The sequence below is a fragment of the Enoplosus armatus genome, chromosome 7 (assembly GCF_043641665.1).
Source record: "Enoplosus armatus isolate fEnoArm2 chromosome 7, fEnoArm2.hap1, whole genome shotgun sequence".
NCBI classification, from domain to species: Eukaryota; Metazoa; Chordata; class Actinopteri; order Centrarchiformes; family Enoplosidae; genus Enoplosus; species Enoplosus armatus.
In genome coordinates, this window is record NC_092186.1 from 10,837,769 (window position 1) to 10,863,453 (window position 25,685).

Consider the following 25,685-nt stretch of genomic DNA (forward strand, 5'->3'; position numbering starts at 1 on the left):
TCTGAGCTGGGAGCAGAGTGGATAATAATGACAACACACACACACACTGTGAGAGAGCAAGCACTCAGCTGGAAACCAGGCTGACTTTCTATCCGACACACAACACACACGCACACACAGTACAAGGCGGGGGGGGGGGGGGGGGGGGGGGGGGTGATGGTGGCGGAGTGAGCGCACGGGAGCGATATTAGACACTCTGGAGCGACACCCAGTGTCAGTTAGGAAGTACTGCAGCTTGGGAAAGTTTGACCAATAGGCTGGCAGGGAGCGTTAGAAACGAGGGCTCTGACCAGCTTTGTTGAACATGACTGAGCATGTTTGTAAAATGCTTTCCTTTAAAACAGTAGTGGAAGAAGATCTGCAACTATTTTATTTTAATAATTACTTTTTCACAGCAGACATTTAGACTTGCCATAGCAGGAAAAGCACAGGTGCTACTAATGACATTAAAGATGGCTGCTTTCTATTTAAGCGTCCATCATTACATTGATTATTTACACCTGTTTGTTTCCTGCTGTGACATGTAAAACTGTCCTCCATGAAAAGGCCTATTACATGTGAAATCCCTTCATTTAGAATTTGACTTGAATTAAAGTAACATAAGTCATACTACACTGTGACTCTCACTGAGAGAGCAGCATTTCAGTGTAAGTCGTATGGGCCCTGCTGAGTCTAACTATGTAGTTAAGTCAAATGCTGACATATAGTAAAATAAAGTAAAATCTACAAACTTACTGCAGTGGTTGGATAAAATTGAATTGAAAACTGGAGAAACTGTGTCGATGAATGAAGTAAAATAGTACAATGTTTCCCTCTGAAACGTGGTGGTGAAAAGTATCACAAAGTTAGAAGTGCCAAAAGTAAAACCTCAGTAATTCAAATCAATTAAATTTTATTTATATAATCCCAAATCACAACAAAAGTTATCTCATGACACTTTACATACATAGCAGGTTATTAGTATTTGAGTAAATGTTCTTCTGCTGCTAAACACTAATGTTTCACAGGTCCATCAGTTCCCAAGTCTTAATGATAAAAACTGGCATGAAGATGTAAAAAATCCAAATATAAATCACCTAACAGCGTGAAATACAGAGGATTAGACTGAGATATTAGACAACTGCTCAAATATGGATCTGTGAAGAAGCTTAACAGCCTCTTTTGAGCATGAAAGATAAATTGAGGTTAGATGGTCCTTTGTGTTTCTTTCAAATCTAAACTAAAAAATGTATATTACAATATGCTAAATAAAATCGGAAAATATTCTTTTGTACTTTCAGACATTTTCACACAATCTGCTTTACCTACACTACGTAGCTGTTTTAGAAAAGGAGAATGATCAATACTTGTTTCTTTTTAGTTCGGTTGCCAAGATTTTGTCTGACAGGTGGGTATGTTGTCTAAAGTTTTAAAGAGCACAACAATATAAAGTGTCCTTTCTTACCTTAAAGAGACACAGTTTGCTGCGTCATTTAACAAAAAAGAGTAAAGCAAAAGTTTTAGTTATAAAATACTCACAGTGGTGAGATATACACCTCTATTAAAAATACAAATACAGTACAAGCTGGCATGTGCCTCTGCTACTGTGAAGGATTGAAATTATGTTATTGTACAGTAAATGCTGCTGCAAGTGACAAGTGCACTATTTATAAGTAAATGGTACTGCGTATCATCGATCTGTCATTAGATTGAGTCAAGGGATCCGCAAACATTAACCACAATTAGGAGTCTTACTGTAAGTACATTTCAAATAGCAAGCATGCTAATCCCCCACGAGAGGGTTTATTTGCATCATTTGCCGTCTCTTTGCAGACACTGTCAATAGCACTCAGATCCAAATCCATCATCAAAAATAAAATCCTCATTTAACTGAAAGATGAACAGCACTGACAAAACTAATGCACAACAGGCAGTGTAGTTTGACTTGCAAGATAGCCACAAACCGCCCTTTAACTAAAACACATCTGCTGGACAGATTTCTAATTAGAGCCTATTTAACAGTGGATTAAATAAAGTGATATACACTGTCTGTGACAGCAGGCTCAAGGCTGCAAGGTGAATCAATACTGCTGCTGGCTGCTTCTGCTGCTCCTCTTACTGTGGAGGAGCGGCACCACAGGGGTCCCCTCCCAAAACTTTGACTTACGATTGGCTGCATCGCTGTGTGAGGGAATCGCCCACAGCTGCCTCCGTTTCTCTGAATTCAGCAGTATACCTGTGAAGCAAGGAAGGGCTCACATCCAAAAGGGCCTTGGTGTGCAGTAGGAACAGATTGGTCAACAAGGTTCAGGTTTGAGAAGTTTGGAGAAGGACATGCGCTATCCAGAATAAATGGTTGTTTTCACTGGGAGGGAAATGGGGATAATTCCAGCTCTATTGAACTCTGCTCATAATATTTCTTTCTGCAAAGCTCAATAAGTGCAAGTGTGGAGGGAAAGACATCAGCGAGCCAGGGTACGCATTGACATTACCAGTCAATAAAACAGTGGGTGGTAGCTGTACAGACACGGGGCTTTCTTTTTTTATCATTATTCTAAACTTGTTCTTTTGAAATGTGAATGTAATTCTTTGAAGCAGTGGGTCCCAGAGTGCCGAGCAAGACACAGTTGCTGAAACTGCTGTTTGTTTTCGATTTGCGCGCCCAAGTCGCAGTGTTATTTTATGCTCCGTTCATCGTGTTATAAATGTATTGATTAAAAGAGGCAGGGTACTCACTGGATGTGGCTGGCCGTCTGAATGAGAGCTGGCAGGGACAGGAGTCAAAGTAGATGTGTTTGGCGGATGCCTCAGCATGTTAGCCCTCTTACATCTGTAGTGAGGAAACAAACAGGGACGCAGAGCAGCTCATATTGAATAAGAGCACCGAGCTGTCATGGCTCGGGCTCACCAGGCTCTGAGGGAGGTTGAGGTTCTATTTTTAGGGACGTGGTCAACACAGGGGGAGGGGTATTGAGAACTTCCACTTCATGGTTTTTTATTGACCAATGCCATTAGTGTTTCGCCAAGCTGAAGACAGAGACAAGAAATCAATAAAGGTCACACTATTAGTGCGAACTAAAAAGTTACATATAATTTAACTGGCTGGCGTTTATTCTGCTGCTTGTTAACCAGTCTGGACCCTGAGAGCGAGGCAGCCTGGCTCGATCTGTTCAGCTTGGGAAGTCTGGAAGGCCCACAGGGAGACAAAGGCAGCTCGGGGAGTCATTTTGCATTCTGTGTGCACTTGTAGACATACAGTCAAGACAGACAGGCAGACACTCTCTCTCTCACACACACACACACACTTCCTAATTACCGAAATTCAACATTATTCTCCACATCCAGTAGCTCACTTGCATATTGTGCAAACACAGCAATGCACATAGGCACAAACAGTGAATATGAGCACACACAATTTAACCAGCCATATGCCGTCTAGTTAGGAGTTTGAAGTCAGGGGGTGAATGAGGAACTTCACAAAATAAAGAGTGCAACACTTAAGGGGAAGCTTCTTCTCTGCTTGGGCTAGCATGGAGAAGTTCTGAAAGTGTAGTTGCGGTTTAATAAGCGGTAAGAGTTGGAGGTGTCCCCTGGTGCCTAATTCACCATCGCACTCTGGTTATGCATTGCAAAGCATGCTCGCTCAGCTGTAAGGTGTTGTTCAAGAAAATTAGGGTGTGATGTGATGATGGCATATCACGCTGGAGACAGTTTTATGGACCACTGACTTAACAGGCTGATGAGATGTGATAAGAGCAGGCTGAACTGTGGAGTTATTGTGCCGCACCTTTCTCTTCAGGCCTTAGGTCCCTGGTCTGAAAGCAGTGTAGAAATCTTCGATTTTCCACCAAAAGAACATGTCTTGTTGCTGGTGTTGGTCCTTTTGCAACTATTAAAGGAATGGGCTCTTTTGGATGTGATCAAGAAAATAAACTAAAATTCCACTTCCACTCCAATTATTGTAGGTCCTATAATTTCTCTTTTTTGTCGAGTGTAAATAATCAGCAGACAGAGATGAATTTCAAAAGCATATAAACTGTTGAAGCATTTGAGCATCCCGGATCTCACATTTTTAATTCCAATTACAACATGGATGTAGTCATCAGGAGAGAGGGGGAGGAGAGCTGGCTCTTGCATTTGCGCTCACTGTAACTAGCTGTCTTAATAATCATGCGCTAAACTATGATTACGCCGACCTTGCTTCACCCTCTATAGACTAAGCCGAAATATTTTTTATGGAAACCTCAGACTTGAGCTGCACCAGAGGAATTTTAAGTGCCTCCGTCTTAAAATATGCTCAGATATAGCCGAACATATCTGATAATCTTTTACCATTGCAGATTAAACTGTTTGAACGTTCCTCAAATTCCCAGTTATCCCAGCCTGCATTAGATATTATCTAATTCTGGTTGGTTTATGGCAGCTGGCTGATTTGCAGCGGGAGGTTTTTTTTTTTAGGTACTTTGACTTTACTTGAGTAATTCCATTTCATGCTACTTTCTACTTTCTACTCCAGCATACATTTCAGAGGCAAATATTGTATTTTTTCTGATTAATAATAATACTTTTTGACATTTTGAATGTAGTATTTCTACACTGTGGGATTACTACTTTTACTGAAGTAGCCACTGCTGATTTGGCTCAAGCTTTGCACAGACCCAAATCCAGCATCCGGCTTCCTCCTACTGAGCAGGTTGTTCTCGGTCCACGGAGGCCATGAAGTGGACTATTTTCTGCAGCGGGTCTCTCGCTGTGCATTACATGAGTTGCAGGATAAGAGAAGGACAGGAAATAATGAATCAATTTTGACATATTGAAGATTAATTTAAAATGGCCTCTACAAGAAACCCATCACCCACTGTGATTGTTGCAGTTTTGTTGTACAAGACAGAAACGGTCAGCCTGCAGAGCAATCTTGTCTTTCTTGTTAATTGAAGTCACTACTGTGATCTGAGCAGCGTCTGCAACTGTCTCAACTTCAAGATTGTCTGGACTGCTGCTGTTTCAGTATTAATGCAATTATCTCCTCAAAAACATCATCATATCAACAGACTATGTGGTCTTCAAACTCCTGTGTCGTCTCTTTCTGCATCCCTGGCTCAAATATGTCCATTTTGTAGTGAGAATATTTCTCTTTCCTAGCATACAAAGGTATAAGGCCTGAAATATCACAGTCGCAAATAAATCCTTGCAACATTGAAACTGAAGATGCCGAATAGTGAGTGGATGTGTTCAGGTCGGACCGTGTTTAACGTCACCAAACAAAATGATCCAGGTTCCTTCAGCAAAATCTTCATTTATTTCTGAGAAATGAATACAAATCTGCACCAGAATTGGAAAGCACAGGCAATACAAACAATACATATGCTATAATCTCCACAATTATAAAAATACATGCAAACAAATTGTGTTGTATTGTTGGACTGCCGGAGCATTGCACTGTAGTCATGAAATCTAATCTTGTCTGGATTATCTGGGCCCTGTACTGCTCTTTTCCCACCACTACGGCAGATCAGCATGGAAGAAAATATCAGTGACTCTTGATCGAAATTTGTACTTACATTTTCTAACCACCAGATGGAAGCTGCGTTCTACTGTTCTACTTCTTCTCCAGTCCCACCAGTCAAGTAAGGACGCCCGTGTCTGAATTATGACTACCCCCGTAATCAATTATTGCCAGTTCCCCTAAAGCTGTGTTTTAAATATCACATTTGCTATTAATAATCCATACATTCTCTTACAGAAACTGCCAGCCAAACAAGCAGGGCTTAGCAGATAGCTCTGGATATTTGGCCCCCTTAGCCGGCTGGTTATCTCTCTGCTTTGGCACAGTGTATGCAGATGACGCTTTTGCACAACTTTTATAGTGTGTTATTAAAATTAGCTGTTGTGGGGAACTTACCGATACCAAAGTGCATGTATAGGAAGGCCTATATCATAATAGTAGTGTAAAAGTGTGTGTTTGGCTCTGTTGGGTTTGGCCATATTGAGATGTGTTTCAGGTGCCACTAAACAGATGCTGTGTTTAGACATTGGTGGAAGGTGCCCCAAACACTCCTCCCAGACATACAGTAATACGTTTATATATATATATATATATGTCAATGTCTGACAGCATGTTTTTCAGCTCTCATTATTTCTTTACAATTTGTGGCTACTTTAATTCCTGCCTGCACAACACATGTAATTACAATGGCCCTGCCCTGAGGTGCAAAACACCTCAAAGGTTCTTTTCAGACAAAAGTTAACATCAGCAAAAGTAAATAAATACATTAAAAAGAAAAAGAAAATATACGACCCAGAGTCAAACATGACGTGCTGGCTGATGTTTCTTCAACTGGCCCCACTTGAAATAAGAAAAATGCCTTTCAGAATCAGAATCAGAGAGAGTAGGTTTTCACATTCAAGGAATTTGCTTTGGTATTTTGCTGCATAACAATAAAATAGTAAGAGAAAATAAAAAATAATCAAATACCACAAATGTCAATAAATATAAATAGAAAAAAATGGCAAAAGTGACATAATTTGTCCTAGGAAGATATCATTGTGGATATCTGAAATGTTCTCTCTAACCAGGAAGACTTGTATTACAGATATCTGCAATAAACATCCAGTCTAGCTAATAACTGTGAAAACGGCTTGCCATAAGAGCTTGTCCTGCAGCAGAGCCGGGATGATGGTGTTAAAGGCAAAATCCACAAACAGGATCCCGACATAGGTTTCTGAGGAGTCCAGGTGCTGGAGGATGAAGTGGAGGGCCATGTTTACTGCATCGTTTACAGACCTGTCGGCTATGTAGGCAAACTGCAGGGAGTCCAGGAATGGGCCAGTGATGGTTTTGAGGTGGGTTAGGTTCATTTTATAATTGATATGTAACTGGTAAAATTGCATTAAAGTATAGGTTGTACTGCTATTATTATGTTCAATAACATATCTTGTGCAATTATGTGTAAATGATTCAATGTTTTTTGAGGCTGTTCTTAGTGCTGTTGTGTTTCGCTGCATCATATGAAAAGGTGTTTCTACATTTTGCTCATTGCAATTAACACACATGAGGAGGGCAGAATTATTAGAAACACCTAAAAGTTTGAGGCCAACCTGTTGCATGCAACTTTGTGCATCTTTCACTCCCTGCTTTTGAGCGGACTTCACTTCAGCTCTGACTACTCACGGCAACATGGAGTTGATCGAGAAATTAGTGTATCACAGAATTGCTACAAAACACTAAATGCAGTATACTTGATAATGTAGGATGTTGTTTTTCAGGGGCACATCTACATCATCTTCATTTATCACATGTCTTCCCCTGATACCAGACCTTAATATTGAATCAAAACAACAAAAATAATATATAACGTAATAGAGAAATGCAAAAAAAACCAACCAACCCAGATGTTCTTTTGAGCAGAAGCCCTCAAGCTCTGCCATGGTTGATTCCCAGACATTCCCACTGAGGGCCAATTGAGGCATGGGGCAAGGTCTCCCACCTGCAAGATGCAATTTTTGAAGGTATAGAAAACCTGCAACATAGCATCTCAAGTTACTGAAAGTGTCACATAATTCAAAAGAAAAACAAATCACCTGTCATTTCTTAGAGGAGGTGCATACAAACAGATGGGCATTCCTTTTGTATGCAAATGATATAAACAAGTAATTAATGCAAATTACCTCTAGACGTCATATGGGCAAGAGTAATTTTAGCAACCAGAACAACCTGGAGAAGCTGAAAATACTGTGAATACTGTGAATCATTCTCAAAGCACAATATTTTGACTTATCAAACTCAGCTGCAACATTAATAATGGCTGGATTCCATTTGGTAAGAGCCATTGTGACATTGCCAGGGCCTCGTTATTATGCATGCTGGCTCACACAATGGCACAGATAAATAAAACTGAGCAAATTATTAATGTTATCTGTTGCACCTGCACTGTGAGAAATGCCTGTTACTTAGTAAAGCCAAAAGGCTATAAAGCTGCTTTAGTGATTTTGACCAGTGCAGGGACTCAAACCACAGCACCACAGCTCTTCTATAATACCAGCTCCTTGTGTTCTCATGGCTAACATGTTAGCAAACAATTTCCTAAACATCCAAGGGACACAGAGCAACATGAGCATCCTGTCTGAGTTGTGTTTCTCATACCTAAAGCTGCCTGACTCGCCAATATTCACTCACCTTTTGGCTATGGTTTGATATTCCAACTTTGTTGGGTGTTTGAGCTTTCTTGATGACTCTCTTCACCAGTCCCTTGTTACTAACCTACATTTTAAATATCACACTTGGTGCTCAGCTTTTCTTTAAGTAACTCAGCTAGTGAGTTGCAGTGCTGCTTGTGGCTAGAAAAGAGAAAACCTCAGGTGAAAGTTAGTGACTGTTGAACGCTTTGACCTGATGTTTGCAGTGAGTTGTAGCCACAAATGTTTAATAGGCATGGTTAATCTGGAGGATCCACAATACATTTGTGAATATCCGCAATGCTATTTTTACTAGTTCCAATGTATTTCGAATATTCAAAACTGTGGATATCTGAAATGGGAGTTTTTCCTAGTAAGAAATCTATTGCAGATATCCAGAATGTTCTTTCTAGATATCAAAAATGTAATTGTGGATATCTGAAACTGAAAGCCCAACACACATGAATGGCAAAAGTGACGTCATTTGTCCCTGGAAGAATGTCATTGTGGAAATCTGAAATGTTCTTTTTGACTAGGAAGAACTGAATTACAGATATGTGCACTATTTGTTCAGTCTAGCTATTAAATGTTAAAACAGCCACATATACTTTTTAAGGATTGAAAGATATCTTAAATTTAGTTTTGACTAGTACAATCAAAGTTGTAGATACCTTGAAATACAATTTCTACTAGTAAGAATGTCATTATGGATATCTTTAATTACCATTCCGACTAGTGACAATACGATTTTGACTAGGACAAATGCTATTATGGATATCTAAAATGTAATTACAGATAGGAGTGTGGTTTGATTAAATGTTAAAACGTCTTGCCTGACCTGCATCTCTGTGGGAGGAAACCAGGGCACCCTCAGGGAATGCAGACACAGGCAGAACGTGCCCTGAGGTACCGTAACTTTGTTAAAAGTCTTTGTAACTATCTCTTCTTCATTTCCTGGAAGAATAATGAAATTATGAATGAAAGTAAATTCTGTCTTCTGTCTTCGATGTCTATGGCTGTGTCGAAATCGCATACTAACATACTGTTCATATCAAGTATGACGTAAAATTGAGTATGTAGTGCATTCCAACTGCATAGTATGTGGATTTTGTGTATGCTATAAATGTCTGCATGTATACCTTATTAGCAAGTATTTGTGAGTATGTGAGCTGAGCTTAGTGGACACACTCAAAATTGTGCAATAGATTGCTCTAGGGATGACATATTTCTCATGTCTTATTTAGCCCATTGTTAGCAGCCGCCTTTTTTAAGTGCTTCAAAGCTTCAAAATTCACGAGTGGGGTACTTACTGACGCATTTTATGTCATAGAACAAAAAGTAAAAATCTCTTAAGCTTGTGTTAACCGCATTCAAAAAAACCTATTGACAAGGGAGACAAGGGAACCAGAAGTGTAACAGACTGAGTAATATAATGAATTTCCCACTTTCTTATTTCCTATGCATGAAATAGATTTGAAGAAATAACAAAAGGCTCTAAATAAAATTTGAAGATGTAGAATAGATGTCTCCTTATTTTTAAGATGATGTGTTCTCATTTGATCACAGTGCAAGAGCTATTTCATGCTCAAGTAGATGTGATTTCTCTTGAGGCTGATGCATCTCACCGGTGAACTCAAACTTTACTGATGTGCTATCAACTGTGATTTACTGCTGCCAAATTTGGTACTACCATCAATGTTGATTGTGTATGCTGATCCTGTTTAAAGCCACTGCCCAAGTGTGTTTGCATGATAAATATCCCAGAGAAATGTGTCGTATGGACTTTCTGCCATGAAACAAGCGTGTCAGCATGGTTAACTAGCATGAAGAATATGTGTTACTGTGAAGATAACTCCAGTGGTAGACAAACATGAGGCCGTGGATTGTCTTTTGTGGGAGACAAGCTCTTCTTTCTGAGAAAATGCATTGGAGAGCTGAAGTCCCACCCAACCTCGAGGTTTCGATTCTGGTTCACCAGCTTTTATTGCTCATGTCATTTCTCACAAAGGGCATCTTTCACTTTCCTCATTTTCTTTTCATATCCCAGTGGGTGTCTTCTGCTCTATTTGCTTGTAAAGTTTGAACTCCTTATCATTTTAACAAAGAAGAAAAAGACTGATTAGTTTTTTAGCATTCAACGCCTGCAGTTCCCATGACATTTTGACAGTCTTTTTGTGCCTAAGACTCACTGAATATGTTGATGAATGCTAGCAAAATAACCAGTGTCGTGTGGTCTATTAAGGGCATTGGGGCGCCGCCCCTCCTGCAATACCAATTGTGAAATACATACTTGAATGAAAAATATTTTTTGTTATTGTTAACGTAAAACTTTGGCCTGATTTGTCATAGTGCGGACGTACATCTTTGAACCTACCTGGCAACACAACCCAAGTAGCTAGAAGACGTACTGAAACGGAGGGGAGAAAATGACCTGAAAATAACCGTATCTTTTTTAGAATAATGGCCATTACATTTGTTGTCACTGAGTCTCTCAATACTTTGGACTAATTTGAGGATCACTTTTAGTCTATAAATTGTCAAATATTATGAAAAATGACCAAAGTGATATCAAAGTGATGATCGTTTTGTGCAACCAGCAGTATAAAAAAGCTCCAAGAAAATCATTTGATATAAATGATTTGAAAACAAAAAGTTAGCTAATGTTAATATTTCAACCAGAAAAGGTGTGGTACGTTCACTTGATGAATGGTTTTAACAATTAAACGATTGTCACATTTGTCTTAATTATCTGATGATCAAATAATTGACTAATCTATTCAGTGCTACTGGCCAGCAGTGTTGAACTCAAGGTCTTAGAAACTTATTTTTTCAATGATACTTGCAGCTGCTTTTTTCTCCTGGATCAAAACATTTTTTTCTTTTTCCCAGTATATAAAGCCTACAACAGCAGAAGCGTTTTAGACTTTCTCTTAAAAAAAACATGACATCACACAGATTTCAGATCAGAGATATTCATACAGCCTTGATGTCAACCTTATCCTCCCCCCACACAAGAGAGTTAATGCAAATGAGCCCATTGTCACATTTCTGGTCTGATATGCTAATAGTCTCTCAGAGCCAGGCCTTGAGTGGTACTTTGTATAGATGCAGTATTAGCTGCCTCTGTGTTGTATTGTTCAACAGAATAGTTTTTTCGTCTTTTATCTAACTACCTGGGCAAAAAACAATTTACAATAACAGACAGATGAGTTCAGTTGTGTGAAATAATTTTGTGATAAATTGCCTGAATAAATTACATGATAAAAACAATTTTAATGGTTGTAAACAGATTTAAAGGCACCAGAACTGACGTAGCAACACAGTGCAATCATTATTAAACACACCACAGTAAAATAAAAGTGCCTTTAGCTGAGAAGATGCCACTAGACCAATTACAATAATTATGTATGCACAAAACACTGCTGCCAAATGTCACATCTGTCAGCCAAGTTATTGTGCCATAGCCAGATTATATTCCATTTTAATATAGTATGTGGATTGCCATTAGTTTTCTTTCAGGGGAAATGTATGTTTTTTGAGATTTTATTTCAAATTATGCATGCCACCTGTGAGGTCTTGCAGTGTTACAGCTCTTGTCAGACTGGCATTTACTGTAATGATTGGCATTTGGTCTTCAGCATCTGTAAATCTCAGTACGGTGTTGTTTGCAGAGGCTCATTACCATATCTCTTTCTCCCAACTTTCAATTAGGAATATGTTGTCTTCTGACCCTCATTTCAGATTTCTAGAATATGAAACACAGTGGAGATTAGCGTTCAAATGGGGAATTAATAGTGCTCTGTCAAATGTCATATGACCTCATCAACAATCACTGGTACTGAGTCCATTCACTTCATTCATTATGCATGTTTACCTTTTATTTCCCCTGCAGGGCTCTCATCACTTCGGAAGGATGGCAACTGTCCACTACTTAGAAAAAAACGGCCCCTTAGGGATTGGGATTTTAATGGTCTGACATACAGTAAATGAATAAAAAAAGTAGATGTTGTAGTAACAGCAAGTCAAGTACCTGACTGCATCCCCCCAGACACCTTCAAATTAATATTTCACAGTGCTGTCAGACTGCTGACCTTATAGTTTGAAGGCAGTGTCTCCTGAGGCACAGGTGAAGGCATGTGCACAGCGGTACAGTGTGATCTTGGAATCTATGCATCCCAGCCCAACAACCACACACAGCAAAATGTGAGTTTATTCTGTTGGGTAGCTGTTATTCAACATAATAAAATCTGTGTTCTGGAGTCATGCTGGTGAGCAAGGTCACCTGGAATTGTACTGCTTTTCTTTGTGTGTGTTTTGTTTGGCTGACATATTATGTACAATGCACAATAACCTTGCAAAAAACGTCCTCTGACTTATCATCTTACTTACTATCATCTTAGACCTTATCTAACTTCTCATATAACATTCATTAAGAAGAGTTAGGGACTTAGGGGCAGCAGTGCATACTCACAATGAAAATTAGTTAGTTTATCGTGTTAGCATATGGCAATAAGCACTAAATGCAAAGTACAGCTGAGGCCGATGGAAATGTCATTCATTTTCCAGGCATTTGGTCAGAAACAACAAATTAAAATGTATACCTGCTGGTGGTACTCAATGAAAACTCAGGGGATCACCAAAGTTAGTAGGATTCATCCTTTGGGAAGCATGAATGTCTGTACAAACTTTCATAGCAATTATCAATCTGGACCAAAGTGGTGAACCAGCCAACCAAATTGGTATTGCCATTTCTGGAGCCAGCTAGCACAGCATAAACATTTAGTACAGCATTTCATAACACACCTTATATTATAAATCACATTTGTCTTTGTTCATACTATTGACAATTGACAAATTAAAAATTTTAGTGCAAAATAACCCACTGACTGAAAGGATACAATTAAAATAAATGCCAGAACTCCCTTTGAGTGGTGACAAATCTGTTACAGCATGAATGAAAGTCCTGGAGTGAAGACACTGAGACAACAACTCTGAGACAACAACAGATAAGTGAGATGCATTAGACACACTGATGGCACATGAAACACATCTGTCTCTATCTGACAATGCTGCTTTGGCCGTGAAACTTGAGCTTAACCGTTTCCTACTGTACACTCTGTGTTTGTCATAGAGCTTTTTTTCAGGGCTGAAGTTTTCAAAAACAGCTTGAGGAGTAATTACACAGCTTTTGCCCTTTGGAACCTTCCTCCATCAGATAATAAAGCAATAATGATTATGTAATTCTTCTTTTATGAAAACCCAATAGACTAGTCCCGACAAGACACTAACTCTGTGCTTAGTCAGCTGACAGCTAGCTTATCATACCCGTCAAATCTCAGTACACTGATGTGTTGGTCTATTTAAAGGCCTTCATGCTTGTAATCACTGTCACTGCGTTGGTGCTGCTGCTGCTGCTGCTGCTGCTGCTACACAAAAACTTCCTCCACCACAGCCTTCACCTCCTCTGGCTCTGCTCTGTTTTATCTTCCCTGCTGAGGTTGTGTCGTTAAGTTAAATACGGGACAATTGCTATGCTCCCTTCATGTTATTTATCATGTGTTGTCTGCTCCATTTTGTTATGCTGTCCTGCTGCAGCAGGGAGGCTTCCCAATGGAAGATCCATGCTGCCAAGTCAAATGAACCTATTGCCGTCTCCAACTGCAATACATGACATGAATAACTCTGAAAAAAACGATGGTTACCTCATTCTACCTTTGCATGTGGTGATGTGAGGGTGAGAGTTTGGTGGAGATTAAAATTTTTAAACAAAATCTTAAATTATTACAGCATTTCTCTCAAGAATTAGTTTGTGGTGGCCATGCTGGTGTAGTGGGTTTAAAGGAACAACTCATCGACTTCCTTTTTGTGGGTTAGTTGAAAAAATTGATACCACTTTAATATTTGTACGTTAATATTTAGCTCGAGCCAGCAGCCAGTTAGCTTAGCTGTTAGCACAAGGACTGGAAACTGGGGCAAACAGCTAGCCTGGCTTTGGCTACTAGCACCTCTAGTGCTGGAAGCTGATTTTGTTACCTTCGGTTAGAGCCAGGCTCGCTGTTTCCCTCAGTTTCCAGTCTTTGTGTTAAGCTAAGCTAACCGGCTGCTGGTATTTACAGTTCTGACATGAGGGTGTTATCAATCTAATCATCTAACTCTCCATAAGAAAACAAATAAGCATATCTCACAAACTATTCCTTTCAGAGTCAACTGTGAAACAGCATTGCATTAACAAGCTGACTTTTGACTAAGAAAGTACATGAATGCATCCCCTCAGATGACTTTTCAATCAATCTCTTTCATGTGCATTTCCATGCAGACATTTTAAAGGAATATTAATAAATTCAGTAAATCTTTCCAAGTGGGGACGAATGTAGATGGCCAAAGTAAATTCTGTATACAAAAACTGCATTAGCTAATTAAAACAACTACTACAATCCTCCTCCTTATTGCATCCTGTTCTCTGTTTTGTTGTCTTTCTTTCACTCTAACATGAAAATTCATAGCGCCCTCCATCCATCTATAACTACATCTCTATTATGGACATGTTTGTGATTTCCTCTACAAGTGCTTAATCTGTTTGTGTATATGTTGAGGTACACTTTGGGTTTTGAAGCTTGGGAGAAAAAAATAATTAGACCCTCATACAAATCTCATAGATCATAAAGAGAGGGTACAAATTGTTTTCTGTGTAATTATGTTTTCATCCATTACTTTGCAGTACATTCGTGTTTTTAAGCCTCCTTAACGGCTGATTAGTGCTTCAAGAGGCCTCAGGGTGCTTTTTATTATTCCCACTTATTATACAAGTAAATCATTCCCTTAATAATCCAGTTACCTCAAGAGCTGCTGTAACACACTAATATGAAAACTGTGTGTATTTATTTACTATATATACCAATACCAATATCATTTGCAACCTAAGTGTGTGTAACAATTTAGAAACAGTACTGTTACAGATTTGTAGAAATGCTCTTGTTGTTGACTCTTGTCCATTGTGTTATGAATATATGCCAAAGGTCAGAGCTATCCTTATGTCAATAAGCGATCAAAAAAATAAGAGGAAAGGAAACAACAGACTTTGACCTTTCTGGTGTTTTACATCTTAGTGGAGACTTCATGTCCTCCGTCTCCAGATAGACCAACTTGTGAAGTTCCTTAGTTGTGTACTCTTGGCCACCAATCAGATTTTATCTCCTCATAGCCAATGGGGACAAAGCAAGCTAGTTGGCTGGGTGTGTTGTGTTGGAGTTTAAACTTTGGACCCGAGAAGGAGAGTTGAGAGATACAAGGGAGACTCTTTAGGTACGCAGACAAAGCTACTCCCCAACAAAGTAAATTGGATATTTTGGCTGGATCTCAGTAGTATTGGGGGCTTCTTTGGAGTGCCACCCAAGCAAGGAAACAATGGAGCACTACAGAGATCAGGTAAATACCCAAACATTATCCTTTTTATTGCATTGTAGTTGTCCAGTTATGGGTTATTGAGGCAAGCCCACAGAGCTAACTTCAGGCTTGAGAGCAAATTAACATCAACAACTTAAATCTACAGACAATTGCATGTTTTTGAATGGCATCGAAAGGACATTATTATTACAGAATTATTGTCACAGAGACTGACAGATATCTAGGCAGATTGGGGAAACATATTGTACAGTACACTGTGTTCATGGAGGATCACGGCAGTGAAAAGCAGTCCCCTCTGTGTCACATTCACATGAAAACTTTACAGTGTTGTTGTCTTTGCTCTCTGAAGGCATGAAAGACATAGTACTGTGTGTGTTGTCATTAAATGTCATGATCTCATTTCAGGGTTGTGATGGCATCGAGCTGCTCGACTGGCTGTTTGATCAAAATGATGGAATTCTCCGTCATGAGGAAACAGGACACCATGGCAACCATCACACCTGGCCAATCCAGGACCCAAATGTGCGTGAGACTGTGGGATCTCTAATGTCACTCATACATGCCACAAATAGCTGTTTGCTTTGTATCTACAGTGTAGTTCCTCCATGACATACTGTATGTATGCATGTAGGTTTTTGCATTTTTTTTAAAAGGCTGTTCCATCTCTCACCATGTTGTCATCTCACGCAGACAGACTAATGATAGCACTTTGGGTTTTCATCCAGCAGATGCTGCAGCCGGCTGAACAGGCAGACGAGGACTTCCTCAATGCCCTTCTGAGTGGAAGTGATTCCGTGTCAGGCTCGCCTCTCTGGTCCCCTTCTCCCAGTGACAGTGGTATCAGTGAGGACCCTCCGTCAGACCAGATGGACAGCCCCCAGCGCCCAGAGAGCCCCCCTGGGGACACTCAGTATTTCGGCGCGAGGCCACAAACCAAAGCAGCCCTGGAAGCCAACGTCTCCATTGACATCAGTGGGTCACATATATCAACAAGGAAAACATTCATAATGGCACACATAACATCTACAGGTTATTTTCTTGTTTAATGTATTTATTATTTGGCCTATTAAATGTCAAAAAAGTTCCTAGAGTCCTTAGAGATGTCCTCAGATGTCTGGCTTCGTCTGAGCAACAGTCTAAAACCCAAAGATATTCAATGTGTCAAGGAGGAGTAAGAAAACCAGAAAATATTCATTCATTTGAGAACCTACAAATTTTTGCCATTTTTCCATGAAAAATGAATCAAGTCAAATTCAAAATCAAATTGCTGCCAATTTATTTTCTGTTTATCGACTGATCTCTAAAAACATCATCATTTCTTTCTGATTACATTATATTAAATAGTGTTTTCCAGTCATGGTTGTGAGCAGAGAATGACGAATGAAAACGAATCCCTGGATCTCCTGTATCACAGAAGATAAAGTTGGATAACATTCAGTATTTGTGACTCTGTACACAAGTATTCAGACTATCAAAGACACTGATGTTATTGCTGCTTGAAATGAAAATACACGTGTTGAGGACCAAAGTAATTAGTATGTGTGTAACGTTCATGCTCCAAATGTCATTTATCAGTTTTCTTATTCTTGTTTATCACATACTCCAACCTATGACACTAGCATGTCTTATTGATATTTGTTTACATGGGATTTGTGTGTATCCTTGTGTCTGTGTGGGTGCAGATGGCTGGGAGCCCACCTTCCCAACGGGCAGGACGAGGATTACACAATATCCCTCCGATGTACACAGACCACAGCTGTCCCCTGTCTTTCCGCTAACTGTCAAGGATCTGCTTCTGTCTGGCACACCGGAGCCCGTAAGTGTGTCCTGGTTGTGGAGGGAGTTTTTACAGAGCGTCTTATGTGTGTTTGTACAACCTGCTGTTTACCTTTCGTGCGAGTAAGTAAACAAGTGGGTGACTACACTCGCTGAAATCATGGATTCACCAAGGGGTGAGGCCTGGAATAGCAAATGAAATTCCTATTTTTAAACTTTTGTTTGTAGGAAAGTTTGCTGAGCATGCAGAGAAACCTTGTTTCTGTGTGTGGGAGGAAGAAAACCCACGCACCACGCACCATGCACCATATTAAATCATATTTGTCATAATCATTTAATTCGAAAATATTCTTAAAAGTGGAGGTCATCAAGTGAACACACAAGATCACCACAAGCAGAATAATGTGTTTGTGCTTCTTCTGAAACTTGAGGGTCTGCTGTGGTGTGGATTTCAGCTTGCTCCAGGTATTGATCCCATCTCTGCAGCCCAGCTTAATAAGACGAAGGAGAGAGTGGCAAAATGCAACTTAGGGTCTCACACCATAATTGCTTTGAATTAGCCATGAAATGCGTGTGATGAAGGTGGCCTGATAGTCTGCACTCATTTAACTACTTCTTGTGAGGCTCTAGGGAGAGAAAGGGGGAGGAGGAGGAGGAGGAGGAGGAGGAGGAGGTGTGGGTGCAGAGAAAATATTTAATCCAGCAGCAGTGATTATGTTTTAAATATTAGTATTGGTATGTCACCACCAGACCCCACACCCATGCCAACAGTCCATCCAAGAGTTGATTCTCAATGAAGATGAGAAGAAGCTTTTAGCAAAGGAGGGGGTGACTCTACCCAGCCAACTACCTCTTACAAAGGTAAACTGCTCTCAATACCTAAACAATGAAAACAACTTTCAGCGGCAGCAGTTTATCCCGTAGAGGGTCCAAATGAAAATGTCCCTTTCTTTGTCAAACAGTACGAAGAAAGGATTCTGAAGAAAATACGCAGAAAGATTCGCAATAAGCAGTCGGCCCAGGAGAGCAGGAAGAAGAAGAAGGAGTATATTGATGGGCTGGAGAGCAGGTAAGAATTTATACAAAAGTAACAAGAGACATGATTATTGTTTTGCATGTTTTTGCATATTAACAACACATTCAATATGCAGACCATTTCCAAAAGCAAACTGTGAATTTCTTGATTGTTTCCGTGCTGCAGCCTACCCTCCAGACAGCCCTTGGTCTGTTCATTTCAGTGTATTTATATAAGTCACCTTGCGGCATCCTGATGTGCTAGCCGTGTTGTGTAACTGTGGTTTGATTCTGGCCTTCGTCATATGTCGCCACCCTCGCCCTCGATAATTACCGTCTCTCTCTATTATTAGCTGGCACAGACAAAAACCCATTTTAACCAATTTTATCATCTGTTTTGTGTCAAAGTTGTAGTATATCATCAATGCATGTGATGTGTATTATTTGATACTAATCATAAAGGTAGCCTACATCTGGGGAATGAAGAAGAAATTAACAACACATGGTAATGTATTTTTGAGCAGGGACAGTTTAGAAATTCTGCATGAGAGCTGAACAGGTGGGAAATGAATCATAGACATATGGTCCTGAATGCTTTGGAAAATATGTGGCAGTTATCCAAAGTGGATGCAATTAGTAAATATTGGACTAACACATGCAAAAATCACCGTAATCACTTCCTGAATGAGAAGAGCAGTTTTTAAAACCCTTCCTGAACAGGTTGCATTCACTTGGCTTTAAAAGATGTATTGGCTTAATGGAGTGTGAATGAAAAAGTTTGATTCATAGTTTTCAGTGACAAAATAAGTGAGATAATTATATTTTCTCATTGTATTATCTCCTCTAGGATGGCTGCCTGTAATGCACACAACCAGGAGCTGCAGAGGAAAGTGTCCCAGCTGGAGAAATGCAACATGTGAGACATTTTAAAATACTAAAACACGTCTTTCCGTTTCCAACCATTCACCTCTGTAATCTCCTGGCAATGTTTGTTATGACATTTCTTCCACTCAGAAACTGACTTTAGCATCTTGCCTCGCCCTCTAGTTCCCTCAAACCCTTGTTATTCCAATTATTTTGTCTTTTCCATTCTTACTTTTTTTTCTTTGTCCCCCCCCTCAACAGGTCACTAATGGAACAGTTGCGCAGGCTGCAGGCTCTGGTCATGAATACATCTAGCAAGCCAGCCCAGACTGGGACATGTGTACTGGTACGAGAAAGGCCAATCTAGATATGCACACAATGGACAAGACAGCTCAAAGGACACAAAAAGGCGCAGTCCCCCAAAAAAGAGAAATACACTGTCTGAACAGAAGACACGTTGCCTTTGATCACTCCAGTGGAATAAAGTCCAAGACCTAAGGCAACATGAGTGGAGAAGAATTTCAAAGATATAACTTTAAATCTATAAATATGACTGAGTCTCAGTTTCCCGTCAAATCACAGCAAGAAAACGATCAGCATTTCCTCTGAACATATTCACAGAGGGAATATTCAAACCACTAGCCATTCCAATGTTCAACAATGTGGAACGCACAGCTTTTCAAGTATCAACTCCCTTTAACTTGAGCTCAGTGTGAATGATGTGTTTTCCGCCTATTCCAGCCATCCTTTATCCAACTCTTCTTCTCCCTCCTTCAGGTTCTTCTGCTGTCCTTCTCCCTAATCCTGTTCCCCAGCCTCAAGCCCTTCTCCGACACCAAGGTCAGCCAAGGAGACTTCAGTCCAGTCAGAAGTGAGTAACCTTCAGCTCCAAATAGCTTTGTGCCCCCCACCTGCCAACTAATCCAGCACCTCTCTGTCATAGCTGAGGAGCTTGTTAGAGCTTTGGCCTCACCCACTGCTGGAAAGATTCTCACCTGCGGAGCCTCACAGTCTGCTCCGCCTGTCTGAGGATTTGATGTCGACTTAAAACTTAAAAGATAAGAGTCAATGCACAGAGAGCCAAGGCCATGTGTTATCGTCGCATTATCATTATTAAGCTAGTGGTCTGTGTCGTCAATTTCTTCTTCATTCCCCAGATGTAGACGATGATTCGATGATGGAAGGAAACTCCGCTGATACTGACTTTTCACATAATATTCTTTATTTGCATCAATCTGTCAACAGCCTCTGCCAAAGTACCATTAATTATCACTTTATTATTAAATTTATTGGCACAAACCCACAAAATGTCAATTTTTAATTAGGAGGCATGATTAGGAATTGCACAGCACCAAGGTGTAATTTGTTACCATAAGCTGTTTGACAGCTTCGAAAAAGCAATCGATGCTGCACTTTCCCTGAGTGCTAAAGGTTACGTTACATGTCTTTAGAGGTTTGGAGTCTTTAATGTCTTTAGATTTGAATTTGATGTACTCACGACGCACAGAGGCAAGCACACTGACACACACTTGCTTATCGTGGTGCCAGCATAGAAAACACGGGAACACTTTACTTCATGTTCCCGTATTTAGCAATTATAAGTCATATACAAGCATTTAATAAATGGTTTATAACACACTATAATGTAGTTGTGACATTGTTAAGTGTTTTTTAATGTACTGTATTTGTCAAAAATTCTAACTTCTAGAAAGCCATATTTTATATTATTATAACTGTAACTACTACACTATATTGGAGGAGTTATTGACAAATACATTAACAGACACTTCTTACAACTACATTACAGTGTGTCGTAAATAATAATGTTTTTAAATGTGTATATGCTGCTTATAGATGCTAGATTGGGGGACTTGTGTTTGTGTTGTCAGTAACATAATAATAACCTAAACTGCATGTCCGCAGAGGCTTGAACTTGTTTATCTTTCCTCTGTATCTTATTCTCTCACAGTCCAGTCACGGTCCCTGCAGAACCTACAGGCTTCCCGCGTGCTGCATGTCACTGACCCCCCCATCTCTGCCGAGGATGAATCAGAGCCTCTGCACCGGCATTTCCCAGGAGACCGGGGATTGGAAGATATTACCGCACTGATGGGAAAGCTGGGAGTGAATCAAGACCGGTCCAGCTTGGAGCCCATGTCTCGAAACAGCAGTGAGGAAGACAGGATAGGTCATTTCCATGTAGACCCAATTACTGGTCACATAGCTACTTTGACCTTGGACCCCCAGCGCTCTGTCAGGCTGCGACCACATGCTGATGACATGTAAAAGAAATTAATAAATTGTCCCCACATGAATTCCCCAAACTGTCCTCCTCCTAATGGAAGGGCAGGAAATGATCTGGGGCTGCTGTTTACACAAATGGGGAAATTAGGTTTGATTATTCCTTGTTTTGCCTTTAATATATATATATATATATGCTGTCTGCATTCCTTTTCCTTATTTGTGATACTGCTTTATTTCAGTATATGGATTTGAATCTTTCACTGAAATTGCCTGTGACGATAAACTGTGTGTCCTTTGCCTCCTGGCTTTGATAAAATGCCAGTGTAAATGAATGTGTTTGTGAAAAACTGGGTAAATAGAACTGTGATGATGTGTACAGTTTTGATCTGAAAGGATAATTTGTAAAATGTGAGAGGATTTCTGAAAGCACGTTGTCAATGAAGAATTGATTGGATTTGTTTAGATTCATCCTGCCTCAAATAAAAGATGTCAAAGCGAGATTAGTAGGCTCGAAACCCTGTGAATTCATTTTGGATTTGGTTTTGAAGCTTTAATCATTAAAAAGAGACTAAATATTTCCCTTGCTAGTGCCTGAAAAGATGTGATCCAATGTGTAGAAAAGCCATCTCTCAAAGGGAGAGTACAGTAGGCTTGATGTCAGTGGAGACATGGCTCACAGAGAGAGGGAAAGAAAACTGGGCCAAAGGTGGAACAGATGACCTCTTATCTCATGACTCAGACTTCTTACCCAATAATTGACATGTTGATGTATTTACTTGTTGAAGACAGGCTGTAGCTCATGTCCACAGCACTCACCGTGTCTGCCTTGTCAGTGCAGACCACACGGCAATGGGATGAAAGTGCTCTTATCCTCGCTGCTACTTGGACCAGAATTTCATCTAACATTTAAGGTCTGACTTGTTCAGGTTGACATTTTCTGTCGCATGGCTAGACTTGACTTCAAGGGAGGACTGGAGATTCAATTCTGTGATTACATGATCCACTGTAGGAACTGAGTGGTCACTTTTTTTCGACTGAACAGAATAATAAAAATAAATCAAGTATAAACCACCACCACCACCACTATGGTTCACATTAAAGCAAATTCATCCTAAAACTGGAAGCCTTTATCTTAGTTTAGTGTGCTAGCATGCTAATATTAGCTAATCAGCACTAAACACAAAGTACAGCTAGTATTTGGTCATAAACCAAAGTATTGTACATATTCAAAATTTGACAGACCAGCAGACCAACTTAGCCATCGCTTTTTTGTTCATACAAATGAGTTTGAACAGTATGAATGTTTACGAACTAGTTTGTTTCCTGCATACCCGCAACTCAAATACAAAGCTTGATTTTTAGCTGTTAATAGTTTTGTGGTTTAATAGAAGATCAAATCAGATTCTCATTATTAAATGTTACTGGACATTGAATTCCTTTACTTCTATGTGTGATTAATGAAGGATTATTCTCTGTGGCCAGATGGTTTCATTCCTCCAATCACTACAAAACCAATTCATTGTCACTTTTCAATTAATTAATAACTGACTTTGCTCTGGGCTTGTCTCAGGTTTTTGGTTTGCATACTAACACTGTAAGGATCAACTGTCTGCAGAGCACGGGACAAAACAAAACTAGTAAACAATACCTTGATTCATTTAAATCTCAGTGTTCAGGTTAACATCATGAGTTATATTATATATAAACATAATATGGCGTGTGTCTGCATGAATTGGTGGTGCCTGGTTGACTTGTCGTCTCTCTATCTCTCTCTGACCTTCATCTGCCCCCTTCCTCTTTTATTTGACTCTGTCTTGATTTTTTTCTCTAATCAGGGTGAAAGTCTCTTGACCATCAGCGTCTCTAACCCATCGCTTTGATTAACCAAATCCCTATGGAGCCGAGAGACCTCTACACATAGATCGGCTCCCACTGAGTCTGGTCAGCCAAAAGAGAATGATGGGAAGACTGAGTGTCTATCAAAAAGAGCCCTGATCTTCTTTTTTCATCTATAAAAAATGTTTTTTATAGAGGTGTGACGCAGACCCAAATAAACTTAATGTGATAATTGTTTGGTGGAAGACTCCAGAGCACCTCCAAATTACTAATTAAAAAATTGTTCTTCCAATTTCAGAGGAATAAAGAGGGAGTTTAAACACCTAACCACATACTCGAGCTTTAAAGCTCAGAGTTTAATCAATATCTCACACCTCACCTCGGAGAAGTGTATGAGTGGTGAAAGTTTTATGTTTTACTTCTTTTGTTCTTTTTTCTTTGTCTTGCTGCAGCACAAACTTGAAAAAAGACTCATACTGCATACAAATATATTAAAATATTTTTGTATGCACACTGGTTGTCTCTCCCCAAAACCGTACTATACAATACTCAGTTTAATCTCTAACAAGCAATACATTACTGTAGAGCTGCTATTAACTGCAGTCTCTTAATGCCATCTCTTTCCATCTTTGCTATAAGCTGTCTGAATATCAGCCTTGGGCAACCTCTCTGACAGGCACACATCAGCACAGGAAATTATCAGTGACATTGCCCTGGCATAGATTAACTGTCTGATAATGAAGGTCTCTGTGAATTATATTTACTAGTTACCCAGAAGCTTCTAGTATAATTCATTTTAGAGGGTTCTTAGAAAGTGTGCCTTTAACACATATAAATAATACGTGTTAAAGGCACATTAGTTGGCACAATCTGTTTACAACAGTTTATAGTAAGGGCATTTTACTCAATATGAGTGACTAATCTGTGAACCACAAATTATTTTTGAATGACTTAATGAAATATGCAGACATCATTTGTGCAGCTCTACACGAATAAGGAAATGAGTCATACCCTGGTTGCCATTAGTTTGTAGTAGTGACTTATTATCTTTGCACATAATCATTTGGCATTAATTAATTCTGTAAACTAGATATTATATAAGTATGAATTAAATGAGGGTTTTAAAGAGGCCATAAGTGCAGTCCAATCACAGAAATAGATAAGCCAATGGGCACATACAGTATACATTTACATTAGATTAGATTACATTTACCTTGGCTTCTACCAAATCGCAAATCCAATAATGTAATACAATACTAATAAAAAAAATCTATTTATGAATGAAATAATTGCCATGAAAAATCCATACTGTATGTTATACTGTATTTACTGGCCAAATGATACGGCACAACAATCTTTCTATTCTCTTCATACACAAACTATGATCCCTGCAGACTAGCTGCATAGCTGTTGTGTACATCTTAATTACTGTGCATCTCACAGTGTGTGGCAAACTGCTGCAGACAGACTTCCTCACCTAACACAAGGCTGATTAACAATCATTAAATCCAAAGTGCTGTACATGAGTAAATGGTTTTGTGTAAATTACTGGGATGGTTTTGTTGATAAGTCATTTATTAATTTGTGCACCATTTTGTGGTGATTTATATGCAAGTGAATATATGGAGCCTTATTTTAAGTGTTATCATCGGCATTGTAACTGTGGTGGCAGTAATACTTAATAATTCCACTCTGACAATAAGGGGTGAGTCAAATTTCTCTTCCAGTATTGTCACACTTTATAAATGCCCAGAGCATAGTACATAAGACAAAGGATAATTTGCAATGTGAACTCAGATGGGAAGCTGTTCACTCCCTTTATACCATGGCTTGGTCCTCCCTCTAGTCAAGGTTGTTTCTTCAGTAAACATCTTTATCTGGTTTGCTTCTCATCTGTGGTGCTTTGTCAATTTGTCACTCTCCTACATTCCACCAGCCTTGTTTCCCATAACAGTTAACAACTGGCGCAACTATTAATCCATCCATTTTCTATAATTACTTATCCTTTACAGCGTCACGTTGGGCTGGAGCCAATCCCAGTTGGCATTGGGCGAGAGGTCGCCAGTCAATCACAGGGCTCAAGGTCACGACCTTCTGCTGACATCCAGATGGGAGAAGAAACTTCTTCCAAGTTGACCAGTCAGTTATGAATTCTCCCAGCAGTAACCACTTTGACAAATATTCTGTGGTCATAACCTCTCCATTGATTTAGCTTTCTTTTCACTCAGTCAAAGGTTACATTGTACAAGATTCAGCATGTTCAAACATAATGGAAATGAACATGGTTACAGTGTGTAGTGAAAGTGTTGAATGAAGGTATTCAAACTTCTCCAAAGACAGTTGGTGCAGTTGTTTTGTTGTCCATATTTTGTTGAAAAAGATAAAACAAAAGA

The 25,685-nt window shown here is 39.5% G+C and overlaps 1 protein-coding gene across 1 annotated transcript; it reads left to right on the forward strand.

The window, feature by feature from the left end:
* The first annotated feature begins 15,558 nt into the window (after window positions 1–15,558).
* creb3l3a (cAMP responsive element binding protein 3-like 3a) lies at window positions 15,559–21,498 on the forward strand. The gene is made up of 10 exons (XM_070909482.1): window positions 15,559–15,579; window positions 15,964–16,080; window positions 16,284–16,530; window positions 17,241–17,374; window positions 18,085–18,195; window positions 18,297–18,403; window positions 19,196–19,264; window positions 19,474–19,558; window positions 19,990–20,083; window positions 21,182–21,498. Exons 1-10 carry the CDS (start codon window positions 15,559–15,561, stop codon window positions 21,496–21,498), a joined length of 1,302 nt encoding a protein of 433 aa, XP_070765583.1.
* The last annotated feature ends 4,187 nt before the right edge of the window (window positions 21,499–25,685 follow it).

Coding starts and splice junctions, on each gene's coding strand:
- creb3l3a (XM_070909482.1), top strand. CDS start 15,559: ATGGAGCACTACAGAGATCAG. Junction 18,404..19,195: donor ATTGATGGGCTGGAGAGCAG/GTAAGAATTTAT, acceptor TATCTCCTCTAG/GATGGCTGCCTGTAATGCAC. Junction 20,084..21,181: donor AGACTTCAGTCCAGTCAGAA/GTGAGTAACCTT, acceptor ATTCTCTCACAG/TCCAGTCACGGTCCCTGCAG.